This window comes from Castanea sativa, chromosome 5, assembly GCF_040712315.1.
Source record: "Castanea sativa cultivar Marrone di Chiusa Pesio chromosome 5, ASM4071231v1".
Classification (NCBI taxonomy): Eukaryota; Viridiplantae; Streptophyta; class Magnoliopsida; order Fagales; family Fagaceae; genus Castanea; species Castanea sativa.
In genome coordinates, this window is record NC_134017.1 from 11,912,392 (window position 1) to 11,931,268 (window position 18,877).

Genomic DNA, 18,877 nt, shown 5'->3' on the forward strand with positions numbered 1-18,877 from the left:
ACCAACTGTGAAACAACCATGCCTAGAGAAAGAGAAACCTCTCAACTTTTCTCTTTCATTCTTCAATAATCTTTGATCTTCTACATCAAGTTAACCTCTTACTATTTTAAGTAGACATTTCTTAAAATCAACAACCTAATGGAAGTCCAACGTCAACTCCAACTTTGATATTACAGGTCTCTTATATTACTTCCAACTTGCCAATCCACCAGTAATAGGCACTTACTACTGCAAACTTCAATTTTCTTCTCCATATAACGTCACAAACTACACACACATCTAATAATTGGAAAACTATTGGGTATTCCCAGATTACCCAATAACAACCCCTAATAATTTGATGCAAACCCACAACCACATCAATTCTATCAATGCATTCTCATGCACCCCGTACCAAAACACCTGTGCAATGTAGAAACCTCTTAACTTTTCTCTTATTTTTTCCAAGAATCTTTGATCTTCTCCATCACATTAACCTCTCAGTTGTCATAGCCAGTCAAGGTCATAACAATATTCTTTTAAGGCAAGGACATTATGGGTCCGTTTGGATTAAGCTGAAAACTGAAAACACTGTAGCAAAATAATTTTTAAATGTGTAAATAGTACCGTGAGACTTATTTTTAATGAAAAAGTTGCTGAAAAGTGAGGTTTGTGGATCCCGTGAACTATTCACGAGACCCACCAATGTGCACTATTCACACAGAAAAGTCAACAATCACGGCTCAAAAAAAAAAAAAAAAAAACGTAAACACTAGACACGGGAAGTGCAAAACGCACTTCCTAAACGCTCTTTATCTATTGATATTTGATCCTGAGATTCCACGTACACATGAGCTAACCTTAAGTTAATCCAATATTTTAATAATATATATACTACTATTTAAGGGGCTTTCAAACTGTTTAAACCGTGGACTTTAAGCTAAGGATTCTAAATAAAACTCCTAAATTTTAGGTAAATTTTTTTATAAAACAAAAATAGTTTTTTTTTTCCACTACATTTCTCCATATCCCATAATATTAGGCACCATCTCTCCTTCACTTCTAACTTTTTTTTTTTTGAGATTATATCAACTTGGGTTTATTTTTGATAGAGTTGAACACGTGCAAAGAAAAAGGTGTGAGAGAAACAAAAAATGTGAGAGGTTTTATGATGAATAAAAACTATTAACTTTTATAACAAGAAAAAGCATATGCTCAGAGACTAGTATATAATATTAATAATCTAATATCTATATATATCTAAAAGTTGAAGCATAGAGTTTAATGTTATTGCACTTCTATTGAGCCATATCAGCTCCACATAATCAACCTATTTTCAATATTTTCTCTATCTTTTTTAATTATTTTTCTCTTTATTAATTTGTCCCCTTTACAATTACATCTTATCCAATATTTACTTACTTTTACCTTTTTATCTTCCCACTACACACAATTTCTCCATCCATTTATCTTCCTTTTACTGTAAAAATTTGTTATTTTCTATTTCATTCAATTCATGTTTTGCTTACACAAAAATGTGAATACTCTCTCTCTCTCTCTCTCTCTCTCTCTCTCTCTCTCTCTCTCTCTCTATATATATATATATATATATATTCTTTCTTTTGGTGGATGTTTAATGCTTTAAATTGATGAATTTTTATGTTTAACTCTACTTTAGGTTGATATGATTTGGTTATATTTTAATTTTTTATCTTTTTAATTTTATTTTCTTTGTTTGTTATATGTTATCCAATGAAATTACAGAATGATTTAATGTTATTCTATTACATAGCATGACTTGGTTTATTTAGTGTTTTCAACTATACATTTTCTTTTGAATATTTTTCTACTCATCTTCTTTTATATAATTTTGTTATTTGTCTCGCATTCTCTTCCAAAAAAGGTGATCTCTCTCTCTCTCTCTCATTAATTCTTTCTTGTAACGCTATTTTAGATTGATGAATTTTTTTTTGTGTCTCTACTTTTAGATGATACACTTTGGTGGTGTGTTTTTTGAGTTATTTATCACATGTACTCTCTATCCCTCTTATAGTTTTGGTTTAAGTTAATTTTTAGATATTTTAAAAGTGAGATAATTATGTATTTGAATGCCTCTATAAATTATTTGAGTAATACCAATTGTAAATTTGTGATGAGATTTGGTTATCATGACAATCTTCTTAAGAGAATGAGAAATTCAAATAATTAATTTTGGAACTTAAAAATTTTAGTTGTAGAAAAAAAAAACCATAACACATTATATAAAAGTTTGAATAATATAGATCACTTGAAAAAAGAATATTATTTCTATCTTTTATCTCAAAAAAAATAATGGAATAATATCAATCAAATGCAACTAAGCTTTTTTTTAAACAAAAAAACTCAAAATAATAGAATGATATATTTATAGAGATGGCGAGATGAAAAATAATTTTAAAAATGATATCTCCAGTATGTGTTATAGAATAAATCATACATTATACCACATTACAAAATAATTGTATATTCTCACATATTGCGTAGGTCTGCGACTAGTAATAATAATTAGGAAAAATTTTAACTCCAAACATGTTTAAAGTCTTAGACTCCAACTACTCATAGAAAAATGACATGTGTCTTATCATATGCAATGCAAGTGACTCACTTAGTTTATTGTTTTAGGCAAGTCAGGTGCATTGCACAAAATAATGACAAATATCATTTTCTTATTGGTAGTTGGAGCTATCCTAAGACTTCAAACATGTTTGGAGGCAAGTTTTGTCCTAATAATAAATAGAATTATTAGTTTTCTTTCTCATTTGTTAGATTAGGCTTCATTACGTCAATATTTTAATTTTCAAAAAACTAGGAAAAAAATAAAATTTGCATTTTAGTTGAAACCAAGTAGATATTGCCTTGATGAAATTTTATTAAATTAAAGAAACTTAATACTGAATAAATTATAATTAAATTATATATAGTCTTTTGATATAAATGATTTTATTTGACTTTTTATTTGTCGTATTAAATATATCATGTCATGACTCATGAGCTTTAATTAGCTCAACTAATAAAATATTGTTTCATCAAGTAAAGAATTTAAGTTCAAATCATGCGTATACCAAACATCAAATGATAGCTTAATCTAATAATAATAAAAAAGCAATTATCATAAAATATACATGAACACACTCAAAATCATTTCTCCCTAGTAAAGTTTTTGGTTGACCACAATACCCAAAGGTTCACCAAGTACGGAAACGGCAAGCTCAAAGTAACCTCTATTATAAGTCTCATCAAGTACTATTTTTATACATCTATTAATTTATAGGATATTATTCAATCATTTAGAGAATTCCAACATAATTTTTTTATCTAATGATGATAAAGATGCTATTGATTTTTATTCATAAACATATAAATATATATATTATACATAAATAATTTTTCCAAAACTTTCGGGTACAATAATTACTAATTAGTTTATTTGGTGATTATGGATTGGATAATAATTAGGTTTATTTAATTATAACCACTTAATAGTTACACCACCTCCTAGTGCACAGAAAAGAACAAATTCAAGTTGACCCCAATAGCTTATTTTACAGTTTACACAACCATAATAGAGGATATTCTCTTTAGGATCTATATGAGTAACTAGATGCCCCATAATCCATATTGATTTAACCGAGATTGATTGTCAATTGTTCAATATTGAACCCCGCATCATGGAAAATTATTATATACTCCGGGAATATCATATGTGTGTACTTCCCTCTCTCACATGAATTGTGAGTCTCACCATAAATTTAATTAGTGGGACTTACAGTTATCTAAGAGGAAGCAGTACGCATTTATGGTACTCCGAGAGTACCCAATATTTACCCCTGCGCCATAACCACATTTCTTCTAGTTGTTTGGACTTCGGATGGAGACAGAAAAAAGAGTATAAAATGAGAGACTTCCTTAATTGTAGTACCTTGTGTTTCCTAATTAATTTCCAATTCCAACACATGATTTTATATTTATTGTATATGTATTTCATTGGTCAATACAATCATATATTTAAATGAGTTTAACTTATCTTTAGCATTTTTTTAATTGAAATTTCCTTTTGTTTTAATAAGAGACTGCCACATCACTCACTAACTAAATAAAATGTGAAAATTAAAACTCACTACCACTTGCTATTATATATTTAAAACAAAATGACATATTCAATTAAAAAAATACTATAGGTAAACCAAACCCTATTTAAATTACACGAAAAACCTAAGATATATTACTTAAATAACTATACCTAAGTTTTTTACCTGTATTAAAATCCCACATTGTGTCATTTAGTTTCCTAATTTTTATTTTTTATTTTTAAGTTGGATAGTAAATTAATAAAATTACATTAATCTAATCCTATTAGATGCAAGAGGTGATATTCACATTTCATTGAGCAACAAACATTTAACTTTTTTAGTAGATTACACAAGCACTTCATAGGTATTGAATCCACAGCCTCACCCTTTGTCACGTTATTATGCGAGAAGGAAATGTTAGGGTAGCATTTTCCTTTCTTTCCGCTGAAAAAAATTGAAGAACTTTATTAGATGATGATAATCAAAATATACAAACACCCACAAAGGTGGGTAAAGAATTCCAAAATCTATAAGCTGACTTAATAACTCAAATGACAAGACGAGGTCAGGCTAAAGAAAAACAAAATGCCAGACCTGAGTACAAGAGGAATGAATATACATTATACAAAGGGCAGTAGTGTATAGTTACATGGGTTAAGGGTCAACCAAGGCAATGGATATCCGGCCTACCGAAGCTCCACTTTTGTAGCAATTTTGCATCTGATGATCTTCCTTGAAATTCAAGGTCATGAAAGAAAGTTAAAAGCAGAACTTGCTTTCTGGTGTTCTTCCTTAACCATCTCGAATGTAACTTTCAAGTCCTGAAGGAAGAGGCTCCACCTTTTTGTATAAAAGGGTGCATTGGATTTTTGTTCTCAATCTTCTTTGGCATATGAGAGTGCAAAGTCTTTAATCCTTTGTTTAAGGTGCTGCAATATGCATAAATAGTCATACAAGAGGGGTTTTTTTTTTTTTAACAAGAGATTTATAAAAACAAAATTAATGAGAGAGAGAGAGAGAGAGGACAGAAATAAATGAAATTTGAAAGCATTTTGCAAGAATCACCTTCAACTCTTCATGAAGGACCACAAATATTTTTTTCAGCCTCTTATGTCTCTGCAAGTTCAAAACAGGTTCAGCAAGAAAATTTTAGTAAATAGAAACTCCTAGATATTCTGATATCAAGCACTTAACAACTGGATGAGATGTTTACAAATCCTCAAACATGTCACACAAACTACACACTCCTAGACTTTTTATTTTTATTTTTATGTAAGTACAAACTCCTAGACAATTAACCTCACTATTCCAAGTATGTCAATGATAATTGACATTTTTTGTGTTTTTTTAAAATTAAGAAAAATCAAAATATTTTAGACAAAGAGAAGACTTGGCAATGGCATACTGTAAGTATTCAAGAAAAATAGTAACTTTATGATGATAAATAACATGATTCAGAGATCTGCTCCCCACCATCACTAACATTACCATATCAAGGCTCATCAAATCACCAGATTAATCTCCAGCTTGTGTGCTAATTTATTATCGCTTCTTTCCTACTTTTATCACTAGTCATCTCACCATAATCCTTACAAAATAGGAGAGAACCTTCAAGCAGCAACTCAAACAATTTCGGTTGGATTTGAGGTCAACTCAGGATTAACTCGAGCAATAACACCATTGGCTTGCTTCTTAATTAAAGCCAAACCTTCAGCCTGAGCTGCTTAAACGCAAGCACAGCCCATGCTAATTTTTTTTAAGTTGAGGTTAGACTAATTTTCAGGGTTTTGCCTGTGTGCTGTGTTTAATTAGGTCAGGTTGTGTGGCCATGTTGCCATCCAAGCAACCTGTACAATTCTCATCTAAGGTTCCAATATTTTGCTCCACAGCACTCACATTCTTGTTTATGATTTTAATAACTGAGGCCCCTTAGATTTGCAGGCTACATGACCTATGTTATTGGGGACTGTAGAAGAGTTGGATTAAGGTAAATGACATATGGTGCGAGCAGTATCCATTGAATTGCAAACTTATACTCAAGTTGAGGTTAGACTAATATGTTTTCTGTGCTCAAATATGTGTGGTTTGTAGGCCGCGGGTGGAGAAGTGTATTCGCTGGGAAAAACCACTTAGAGGCTGGTTTAAACTCAATACTGATGGGTCTTGCATTGGTAATCCAGGTGCAGCCGTGGGTGGAGGTATCATTCAAAATGCAGCAGGAGCTTGGATTCAAGTTTTTTCTAGAAACATAGGTACAACAACTAGTTTTCTAGCAGAGCTTTGGGCCCTTAGGGATGGTCTAACTACGTGTATTAACTTGAATATTAATGCCTTAGAAGTTGAGATTGATGCTAGAGTGGTGGCTGATTTAATGAACTACGCTGGAAGTTCTAATGCGGTTAACTCCTCTCTTGTGGCTGATTGCAGGCACCTTCTTTCCCAAGTTCCTCAAGTCAAGGTGATGCACTGCTATAGGGAAGCTAACCGTTGTGCAAATGCTCTTGCTAGGCTTGGAACCAGCCTCCCTTCTAATTTTGTTTATTTTAGTTCCCCTCCCCCTAATCTTTTGGATGTTTTTCTCTCGGATTTGTATGGCCATTATCACTTCAGGCTTTGTCCTGCAACTGATGTAACTGTTTCCTTTTCTTAGTTTAATGCATTTCCTTTCTTACCAAAAAAAAAGTATCCAAACTTATATTCAATTGCAATGGATAAAAAGCCATAAATGCAATCTTGCTTGGGACCTCTAAATGAAGGGGTGAATCAATTATGGAATATTTGTGAGAGATGATTAGGAATTGAAGTCTTACCTCTCGCTTTTTGACATGTTGTAGTCCAAAATGCTGGCTCTAACTGGTTAAGGTGGAGTTTGAACATTTATTGCAAAAGCAATGTTTACTCTTTCTGCCAGCCTCTATTGTATGAGCTTTCCTTGGAAGAGTATCTAGTGCACAAAATTTTCAAAAATCGTTGCTTTCTTTGTGTGGATGGGGAAATTTTTAATGGGTAATAATCTTATTAAAAGTGGAGTTGTTTTTGTAGATTTGAGTTGCATGTAGAAGTACAATGGCAAAATTAAGGACCATTTGTTCAACCATTTTGAAGTGGCCTGGGAGTTCTGGTATTTTGTTCTTACTATGTTTGGGGTACAGCGGGTGAAGCCTCTGGTTTGGTAAACATTAGAGCTCCTTTGTTTGGAATATAGCTTGTTTATGCTTACTGTGGGCAATATGGGGGAGAGGAACAATCATTCAGTTAATAGTGTAAACCACTCAACCATGCTTGCATCTATCACTTGATTGTGAGTAATTTACAAAACATATTAAATTTATTTTGCTTCATTAAAATGCATACCATGTTACAGAATTTCATTGAATATAAGACAAAGGGAGTAACATATAGTGCTCAGTTGAAACTTCCATGTGACTCACAGTATGTATAGTCGAATCTTTTTATGTAAGCAAAATAATTTTTATTAGAGAAAAGAGGCAACACTTCACTTATAAAGAAAAAAAAAAGGCAACAATTCGAATACAGCACATGTACCAACTGCACCTTAAGAATTACAATCTCAAGTTCAAACAATCTATGAACTCTATATTTTTTATGGTGATTGGTAAGTTACATGTATCTAATGGGTCTTGGACCCATGACCTCACTCTCCACCTGGAACTTATAAGGAGTGGAGGTACCACTAGAGCTAGAGCTTATTGGCTCTATGAACTCTACAAAATTGCAAGAGGGAATACAACCCAAAGTTATCAGCCAAACATACAAAACATCTCAACAGAGATTGTCTGATGACATGGTTAAGATGTTCAACACTAAAAGCATTTTCCGAGGATTGCTATGTCTATCTTGTTTCACTAACACATGAAATTTTGCAAATTTTCATTTATTATAGGACATGGAATATTATTTAATAAGTGGCCATTTAAAAAAAGATAATTTTCTTGCTTAAGTTCAGGACAGACAGATGCTTTACATACAGTTTCAAGTACTAAGACGTAGATGAACCAATGGAGTAAAAGAAACTTGGATCTGGTAAAGCAATGTACTAGAATAATCTCATATGCAGGATGCCTAAATTTCTAAGCTGTTAAAAACAAAGATTGCATGCAACATTAGTTGGATGCCTTGAGTTATTGTTGTATTATGTAGTACTTGAACTTTTCACAGCAACGAAGCCAAAGTAAAAAGGTTTATAAACTGGCTTAGGCAAAGGGCATTCTGGAAAAGATAATTTATTTTTATAAGTAATGGAAATATTAGAAGAAGGGGAAATCTATTCATCATTGTATACATAGAATTCCATCATTGTATACATAGAATTCCTCAAAAGAATTACAATCTAAAATTGAAATAATGAAAGTCTATGCAGGAAGGGAAATGAACACTGCCAAACTAGTAGACCACTCATACAATAACCGCAAAAATACAGATTCTAGCCTCAGAAAGTGTGATCGGACAGTTGGATCAATATTTTCAATGGGTTTGGCTAATCCTTCGAGCATTAAATACATATTGTAAAGTAATATAAACCACAAAGAAACTAAAACAAAGCATACCGTTCCACATAGCTGATATGATTCCTTCAACTGCCCCAAGATGTCGTAATATCTCTCCTTATCCCCCCTTCCTTTAGCAAATTCAAGGTCCTTTCCCAGTTTTTGGAACTCATTCCTACATATAATAGGTATTATGTTGTTTTTAAGTGACACAGTTTTTCAAAATGACAAGCACATATAAGCAATTTGTCAAACAAATAAGAATAAATAAAGAGCAGTAACACCTTTAAACAAAAGTAAAAGGACTCTCTACCTGTAACTCTCAAGAATCTTGTTCAAGGAACAATAACTATCATACTTATCACGATACTCCTGCACATATTCTTTATGCCTAATATAGAACAAAAAAGCATATAATTTGGATCAGTTTCCAGAAAATCAGGTAAGAAGACTACAACAAACAATCCTAAATAGATAGGTGGCATTTATCAACAAAAAATTCTAATGTTCGCTTACTGAGAGAGATCTTTTATTGGTCCCTTCAGCTCTGGCTCATCCTTTTCATACTTGGAATAAGAACAACTATTTTCATCTGAAGAAGAATCCCTCCTCTTCCGATCACTATTATTTCCCTCAGCCCAAATTGAATCCTTTCTTCCATCATTCAACTCTACTAATGTATTTGATGTTTGTTTTTTTGTTTCTTTTATGGAATGAGAAACTAGTCCTTGTTTAGTGTCATGCTGTTGGAGAGCACTTACAGGTGCTTTCTTATTGCTTTCACTATAGCCTTCCAGACCAATCCCTTGGCTAATGTTACCCTCATTCTGTCTAGATTTATTACTCCCATCTGCCAATTTGTTATACTGGGGCCCATCTTCAGCATGATCAACTTTTGAAAGGTATTGTGGATGAGATTGCACAACCCTGTGGTGAGACCTTGTTAGATCTTCAGCATGATCTTCTACATTCCTCTTTTTATTTGAACCCTCTAGATTGCTATGGAGCCCAGCATTTAGGTTTGGCGGGGATGGCCTTCCTGGTTCTAAAGTTGTCTTTCCAACAGGTTTTCCTTTAATTGAATCTGAATTCCAGTTATCTGAAGAGCATAGTTTGTTCTCAGACTGTTTGAATAAACTTTTTTCAAATTGCTTTTTAACTGGTGTTTCCTCAGGCAAGGGCTCACGGAGTTCACCCAACTCCAAGTCTGAAAGCTCTCTTTGAAGCATACTGCCTTTGCCATTAACCACAGGGGATACTTCCACTCCAGCCCTGACGTTATCCTTTGGTGAAGATCCAATGAGGTGACTTAAAACCTGTCCACCTTCCTTGGACTTACCAACTTCGCCGTGCTTCCTGTGACGTGAGTCAAATAGCACTGATTGTTTGCCACCAGCACCAACTTCCTTCAAATTTTTTGAACCCTTTTTCTCATTGGCATAACCATCTTCATTCTGAGTATCTCTGTTAAATTTATCCTTTTGCAAGGAAAAACTTTCATGTGCATGAGAGTTCTTTTCAGAGTATTTACGGCCACGTCCCAAGCTCTCAGCACGTTTGTCATGTCTATCTACTGCATCAGGAGCCTTTGCCCTTGTGCTTTGATCAAAGGACCTTCGACCAGATTGCTGGATTTCTGAACTGGATTTTCCAGGAAATGCCTGGTTGTATCCCTTTTGTAAGCCAATATCAATATTACCATCCCTATCAGTTCTATTTGTTTGAATGGTAGGGCCCTTTGAAGGGTTTCCACCAAGTCTATCAGGGGACAAATTGTGAGAGCCCTCTGCGAATTGATTATTCCAAACCCCAGACATAGGAGGTTGAGCATCTGTTTTTATCCGTTTTGAGCGGTCGAATTTCTCATCTTTCTTCACATCAGAACTCTTTCTGGATTTTCCTTTAAATATCCTCTCAGAGCTGTCAGACTGTTCATGTCTGAGGCTGTCGTTAACTGTATTTTCCCTTTCATCAAACAAACTTCCTATATAATGTTGCCGCTCTAGGAGATCATCTTGAACAGGTGAAAAAGGTTTGGTTTCTTCTACACGGTTTTTGCTCTCTTTGTCAGGAACCAAGCTAGTAACTACAGCTATTTCAGTTTCCCGTTCATCATCAGGAGAGTCTTTTTCAATCTCAACTGCATCAGATCCTCCACCATCTTGCTTCTCACCAATCCCACTCTGCATAGGCTTGCCATCAGGAGCTATCCACGGATTGGGCGAAGAGAGCCCAGGTTCAGAGGGTTGCACTTTACGCTGGGGTTCTTTGTCATCATCACTTGTCATTATATCCACATCCACATCAGAAGCTTCCTTGCTGTTGGAAGATGCATCACTTTCACTGTCACTGCTACTTCCACTCCCACTTCCCACTGGGCTTCTACTTCTGCTTCTGCTTCTACTATGACTTCCACTGTCACTTGCACTATCACTGCTGTCGCTTTCACTATCACTGTCACTTCCACTATCACTGGAGCTGCCTGCCTGCCCTTCACTATTATCAGAGCTCTTTTTTTCACGAAACAGATCAGGTGAATGCTGTTGGATATCAATTTTTTCTAATGCATTTGATTCTTCTCCAAGTTTAGAGTTCAAGTTAGTTGGTTCCTCCAATTCATCAGTAGGGACTTTCTCTTCAAAACCATGTTCTGCAGCAGGTATCTGACCATGTTTGTCATCAGCAGCAGGTGTCAGCTGACGGTTGTCCTCTGGAGAACTGGAAAAATTCTAGTGCATTAAACCACATGCAGGAACACAAGAAAGTCATTTATTTAAAAGGGAGTGGACAAAATGTTCTCTATTTGACCTCTTATCAAGCTTTCTGTCGGAGAGCAATCATCATTTATAATAAACTTTTAGAAACATGAAGTCCCCGAAAGTAGAGCATAAAACAAAATAATATTAATGGCTCCTATTACTAGAAGGTATAAGTATCAAAAATCAATTGAAGAGCATATATTCTTGATGCAATCTAATTAAGACCTTGCTGAGTTGAATTTGTAATAAAAACTGAAGTACTATTTCATATCAAAGAATTTGCATAAGACTCATAAAACTTTAATAATCAACATTTGAATAAATGAGTCTGTCATAAAAGTGACATAAAAGAAGCATGGGTCACCGTATATGACCTAAAAATGCAATGCTAGAAGGGATAAAGCAAATCTGATAAAATTATGCTGCTTTAAAGGAAACATTTACAATCCAAGGATCATTCACTTTACTTTAGTTCATTTGTGTCTTGTAAATACAATCCATGCCTCCTCCAGCCAATGCAATTTCTCAGCCATTAGTAATGCATGATATGCTCAGTGCTACTAGGTACTTCTGTTGTACATCCTGTTTAATATCATTTATTTTCTGATGTACAGACTTAAGAAAAACTGCGAAACAACTTCGCCACTAAAGTGACCAGTAAATCCAGTATCATCATCAGGAAACAACAAGTACCTTCCACTTTCAGACAATGGTTTTTTGATGTTTTCCAGATCCACTCCGGGTTTCAAGAAATATCTTCCTGGAGCTTGAAAAGTGGCAATCTGATGTTCAACAAAAAATTAGAAAACATAAGATCACTTAATGTTCTCAATTCAAAAACCATCATGGATTTCCATCACTTACTTTTTTTATAATGGGTTCAATCTTCTTAACAGAGTTGGGAATTGTATCTCCAATAGCTTTCTCCAAGGCCTACAAACAAGAGAGATAGAGAGAGAGAGAGAGAGAGAGAGAGAGAGAGAGAGAGAGAGAGAGAGAAATAGCGAATCAAATCATAAGTTGGTGAAAGTAATTGGTTAAAAACCAAGAAACTTATACAAACTCATATCCATATGCCTACCTTGAAGCTCATCCCCTTTGGATTCTCCATGAGCAAAGTAATCAACATGCTTTGCAAATCCACTGGTTTAGCTCCAACATTTCTTTTGCGTCCTGATGTTTCCTGTACAGCACTAGTAGTCCTGGTCGGGATTTCTTTCTCAGAGCTATCAGCAGCATTCTCTTTATTCATCACCTTATTGGGCAAAAGGTCTTCTACAGCTTGATGCTTAGGCATATTCACATTCCCCAAGGGAGACACAGGAAGAACAGATTGCTCCGGTGGAGATGGACGAGGAGAAGATGAGTGTCTGCCCTTTGCAGTGGCTGTTGAGGATAATCCAGATTTATGGACAGATTTAGGGGGAACACTAGCTGCAAATGGTGCAAAACATTATAGTTGTAAAAAAAAAAAAAAGGTACCGAAGAGAAAATAAATAAAGTAGAAAATGAATGCCTTGTATATTTAAACTTTTGCATATAAAGCAGGTAGATAAATTATGTAGAACACTGAGATATTACAAAAATACCATCTCTAGATGGCTTTGATTACCTTGAGGTGGTTCAACTTTGCGCTTTTTAAATGGAGGTTCTTTCTTTTGTTTGAAATGCTTCCATGGATTAGCTGGTAACACAGAATATTTGACACCTCAGATAGATCAGAATCCAAGTAGCATTAAGCCTAAATTGGTTACACAAGAAATACTTGGCAGAATATGAATCAGAAGCAATTAAGTTAAATAGTGATATATACAGAATTATACCATAATAAATGCTGAAAGATAAAATAAACAGTGCACAGAGAAAGAAAGCATAGATGAATAATATGCTGTCAGGAAGAGAGAGAGAGAGAGAGAGAGATAATGTAGTCTAAGGCAATGCTGCTGTAGTGATGTCTAAATGAAAATCTGAATAAAGAACTTACCCTCAACAGCAGCTAAGGCCTTTAATTGACTCTTCATAGATGGGTTCCCATGTTCTAAGACAATGGCTCTGTTGTTAAGAGGAAAAGGAACAGTATTAAACCACATAGGAGCAATATACAAACCAATCAGCTCAAAACATCATTTAATGGTAGAACTGCCATGCAACCTTCCAACAGAAGTCATGATACTAAAATCTGAAATGTATTTGTAGATATAAAAGGATTCAATTACCACCAAATATTTGCAACTAACAGGTAACTAGCTGGACAAGACTAAAGCTAGCTTTAACTGTTGAGCACATTGTAAAAGAAGTCCAAGCACTTACTTTTACTTATCCCCCCCCCCCCCCAAAAAAAAGATGCCCAAGCATTTACTAGGGAGAATCTATCAAAGTAGCTGAACCAAGGGAATTTGCTGTCAATTTTTTATAATAAAATATCTAAACCACCCACTGAAAATAAATAATCTTCCACAAGGTAGTTATAATCTACCACATATATTATATCATACGTTTTCTTTTTTTTCACGAATGAGCTAAGAATATGAGGACATTGCAACATAGTAATTGATACCAAGGAGCTAGGTGGGTTAAAAAGGTTTCAAGGAGAAAAAATAAAAATAGAGAAGAACTGGGAGGTTGTGGGTTGGGTTTTAGGACAAGTTATACTCAAATTATATTACTTTTTGATAAGTAAGTTACACTAAATACATGGAAAATGAGTGGTTTATATCAATAATGTCAAGATCCTTTAGTTTTAATTCAGTTTTGGTTTTTACTTATCAAAAAAAAAAAATTTCAGTTTTGGTTTATTTTTTTGAGAAATATAAAAAAGCTCCAAAAAGCGCGCCTAAAGCACCCTTCTTTGAATGAACCTAGCTTTTGAGGCAAAAAGCTGGATCCTAGGGGCTTCAAGCTTTGAGCTTAAGCGCGCTTAATGCTTGCATTTAACAACACTGTGATCAAAATAATATCCAGCTTTAAAGGTTTAAATTATTTAAATTTTAATTTTGTTTTTAAACCTAGACTAGGACATACCATGTTTCACCCCCACCCATTCGCCACTTTAGTGGACATGAATGCAGGCCTCTAGACAGAAGTGAACAAAACCTACATAGGTCTTCACTATTTGTAAGAATTAATCAACTCATCAGTTACATCTCAATTAGTTAACTATAAATTGTTGCGGTCTCTGATGTCAAACTGTTTTAAATACAAAAACTAATACTGAAAAACAAAATTGTATAAACAGGTTTCTTGGGAATAATATATATAAGTGATAATTTGAGATCTATTAAAAGAAGCAAAACCTTAGCCTAACCCACTACACAAGTAGTCTACAATGAGATCATCCCAGAAGAAAAAAGGGGGGAAAAAAAAAAAGAAGCTCAAGATTTATAATTGAGAACATCTAAAAATATAAGAAAGATGTTGAAGAAAAATCAGGTTAAATTAAAAGTGCATGCAGGAAAATTACTGGCACATGTCCTGCACCTCAGTGCAGTCTAATGTGACTAGATACTTTCAACTTGGGGAAAAAAAACTATAAATCAAATTAATCATCATCTATAATAACAGTCAAGTGGAGTAAATCCATAGCAGGTACACCGCATGCACACACTCACTATATCTAATCCATATATGGTATGTGTATAGTTTTTTTTTTTTGATTGGTAAGTTACACCCGCAAAAGTGGGAGTTTTGAGCACTAGACACCGCCTTTTAAGTTACACATGCACTCAATGGGTCTTGAACCAACGACCTCACCCTCTTTCTTGCACTTATAAGGGAAGAAGGTGCTAGTTGAGATAGATCTCATTGGCGGAATGTGGATAGTTACAAAGAAAAGTTTATGCAGTAAAGACTACAGAGACAGGAAAAAATTAACAAAACATACACAAAGGAAAATTGCAATTTAAAGTTGAAGAACAAGCCTAAGGCAAATAATGAACCCAGAATTAAAGAAACATTCTTTAATATAATCAGAAAACATACTTGCGTGATTTAAGCTTGCGTTCTGCTTCCTCTGACATCTTCTTAACATGGTTCTTAGTTGATTCATCCAAGACACGTTGCACATTCAGCTTTCGCCAGGCACACCCAGATTCAACAAGCAAACCGTTTCCATCTTCACCACTTCGGCGCTCCTCATATATGTCACAGAGGTCTCCGTCCCGTGACCATGTAAATCTAAACTGCTTCCCACCCACATCAATAACCTAATCCACGGATAGACAATTTAAAACTAATATTGTTAAATATCAAACCCATCTTAAAAGAGTAGCTGCAAGCAGAGGCACAGAGCATCAAAGGGAGTTTCAATGCAACAGTGAATGCCAAAATCTATTTTTTTAGGGAAGACATTGGAAATAGAAAACATTCAAACCATCAGCACGAAAATATAGTTAAAAATGCAAATAATTAAGTAAAAAAATAGTGCACCATTCAATTTCTAATATGAACGCACATTGAACCTATTATTGCCATTCAACTTCTACCTCAAACAAACTTAAGTAAATATTACGAGTTCCGATACTCTCTTCAATATAAAAACACTTAGATTAGATTAAAAATTTTGTTATTTAGGTAATACCAACAAGTTGAATTTGATTACATGCATTTAATTAATCATAGAACTTGACTAACACCCGATTGAAAATTTACCAAGAAATCCACGAACTAAATTATCCAATAAATAAATAAAAGCTAAACTCAGTTGATATTCTGAATGAAACTAAGATTGACACTAGAAATTTTCACATTCCAAAGGAAATTTAAGTAATCAAATTAAAAGCCCAATAGAAAACTAACAGAGAAAAACACAAGCCAGGTATAACCATAACCAAATTTGGCAATTGAACTCAACAAAAAAGAAGTAGAACCCAGTTGGAAATTTCATCAAGAAACTTACATTCCCAGCAGAATTATTTGCATTTGATCACAAATTGAAGAACTTGACTAGTACCCAATTGAGAATTTACCAAGAAATCCACAAACTAAATTATCCAATAAATAAAAGCTAGACGCAGTTGATATCCCAATGAAACTAAGATTGCCACAAGGAAATTTCACACTCCAAAGGAAATTAAAGCAATCTAATTACAAGCCCAATAGAAAATTTTCATTAGAAAAACACAAGCCAGTTATAGCTATAACCAAATTTGGCAAATGAACTCAACAAAAGAAGTAGAACCCAGTTGAAATTTCATCAAGAAATTTTACATTCCCAGCAGAATTGTTTGCATTTGATCACAAATTGAAGAATTTGACTAACACCCAATTGAAAATATTCAAAAGTAAAAACTATAAGTAATCAAATTTTGCAAGAAAAAAAAAAAAAAAGCAGAACCCAATTGAAAATTGAACAAGAAAAACTCACATTCCCAGCAGCGTTATTAGCATTGGCATCGAATTTGACGCGCGCCGTGCCGCCCTGTGCCTCCACGCGCCTGATCTCCTCGACCAAGTCGGGCACGAGCCGAATGATCATGCCGAAGGCCAGAGGGTTGTTTCCGGAGACGAGGCTGAACTTCTCCTCAGTCATCGGCGCGGCGGCGGAGGACCCGGCTCCGCTGCGGCTGCGGGGGTGATTGGAGGCGGAGCCAGAGCCCCGGCCGCCGCCGCCGCCGAGGGAGAGGCGGCTGGAGCTGGGTGGGCCGCCGGTGGGTCTGTGAGTCGGCGGTAGAGGGTAAGAGGACCGCTTGGCTCCGCCTCCTCGGCCCACGCCGCCGGCGCCACGGCCGAGCTTTGATTGGCCTCCGAACATTTGAAAAATGGAGAGAGAACGTGAGAGATAGTAGGGGGAGAGCGAGAGAAAGAAACTGTGGGTTGAACTAAGTTAGTTTCTAGAGAAAAGAGAGGGAGAAAATAAAAATGGAATATTTGTGTTTTTTTTTTTTTTTTTTTTGGCTTGTTTCAAAAGCAATGTTGGTATACAATTTTTTTTTTTTAATTTCTCTTTTGTAAATTGTGATTTGAGGTTCATTAAATAAATAGAATTTTATATATATATATAACTAAATTATAATTTAGTGATTGGGCTTTCATCAAAATTTAGTTGATCAATTGTGATATTTGAGCATTAAGATAAAACTATTAAGTTTTTATTCAAATTAGACAAACTAGTAGGTAACCAGTGATGCACTAACAAAGATATACATATTTTGGAAATAAATAATCATATTGTGTTTTTTTTTTAAAGATAAAATAAAGGAAAACTATTTATAGTGGAAATGTTTCCACTATGTTAAAACTTTTATTAAAAAGAACAACAAAAGGCAAATACAATAATACAAAAATAACATTTTATATCATAAAGTATTAATTCAACAAAACTAAGAAGTCAAACATGAGAAGTCATATCATAAAGTATTAATTCAACAAAACTAAGAAGTCGAACATGAGAAGTGTTTTGTAAAAGACCCCAATGCACGAAGACTATGACAATCCTCTAGTTTTTTTTTATTTTATAGAAAGAACTGTCGTAGGTGGTTTACATATCATTTTTTTTTTCTATACTACTATTAAACGGATTTTTTTTACATCCTTATGTTTAAGTAAAGACAAAATTAAATTACAATCCAGTAAAAAAACAACTCAAACTTCCACCAAAACATTGCCTAAAAATAAGGTTACTCTTTTGTTGATATTCAAATTTATTTATCCACTTATAAATTAGATTCTCAAAATAAAAATTATATATATAAAATAAAATTAAAAACATAGTTTTTTTTTTGCTACTACCACTAAAAAAAAAGCCTCATTGTTTATAGTATTTGATTGCTTTATTCTAATAAAACAACCGTTTTTTTTTTTAGTTGGAATGGAAACAATCGTTCTAATTGGTTTCAAATAACTCTAACAGTTAAAATATTAATTAATACAATAATGTGATAGAAAATGAATAAACTTAATTTATACAATAATGTGAATTGAATAAACTTGTTTCCTCCCAAATTGGGAAAATTATTTTTTGTGAGATTGTGGAAAATTTTTCCCCCCTTCTTTTCTGTTCTCACTTTTTGTCCATCACAACAAATAAAAGAAATTTTCAATTTTCCATAGTTGCCACTTGCTATACAAGTGCTAAAATAACATGTTGTAATTAGTATTAATAAGAGTGATGATCGTACAAAAATTATTCAATTGCTATTTTCTTTTAACATACAGACAAACCTTTTTATTTTGGAGTGAGAATCACACGTAAGGATAAAACTATTCTATTAATCTCACGTATAAATTCTCTTTATTATTATGTAATTATTCTTCATTTGTCTAAAAACAATTGATGTTGATGCATACTATTGCTTATGAGCTCTTGGAATAAAATCTATTGTTTCTTTTCAAAAAAGGGAAAAAAAATATTACAAAGAGGCTTGATACACAATCTATATAGAACATTTCCTTGTTAAAAAATGGTTGTTTTGTGTGATTTAAAGACCTTCTTTGGTTGCATGGATAGTTGACTTGATCCCATTGACAAACAACAACTAACAGTAAAAAAAATATTAAATTTGGTATATAATTTTTCTTGAAGAAG

The 18,877-nt window shown here is 33.8% G+C and overlaps 1 protein-coding gene across 1 annotated transcript; it reads right to left on the bottom strand.

The window, feature by feature from the left end:
• Positions 1 to 4,536: 4,536 nt before the first annotated feature.
• On the bottom strand, positions 4,537 to 17,172 carry LOC142636322 (uncharacterized). The gene is made up of 12 exons (XM_075810504.1): positions 16,718 to 17,172; positions 15,334 to 15,557; positions 13,340 to 13,407; positions 12,968 to 13,039; positions 12,437 to 12,789; positions 12,220 to 12,288; positions 12,049 to 12,137; positions 9,113 to 11,314; positions 8,910 to 8,987; positions 8,657 to 8,771; positions 5,154 to 5,204; positions 4,537 to 5,017 (listed from the first exon to the last, which is right to left on the bottom strand). Exons 1-12 carry the CDS (start codon positions 17,102 to 17,104, stop codon positions 4,964 to 4,966), a joined length of 3,762 nt encoding a protein of 1,253 aa, XP_075666619.1. The 5' UTR covers positions 17,105 to 17,172; the 3' UTR covers positions 4,537 to 4,963.
• Between the last annotated feature and the right edge of the window lie 1,705 nt (positions 17,173 to 18,877).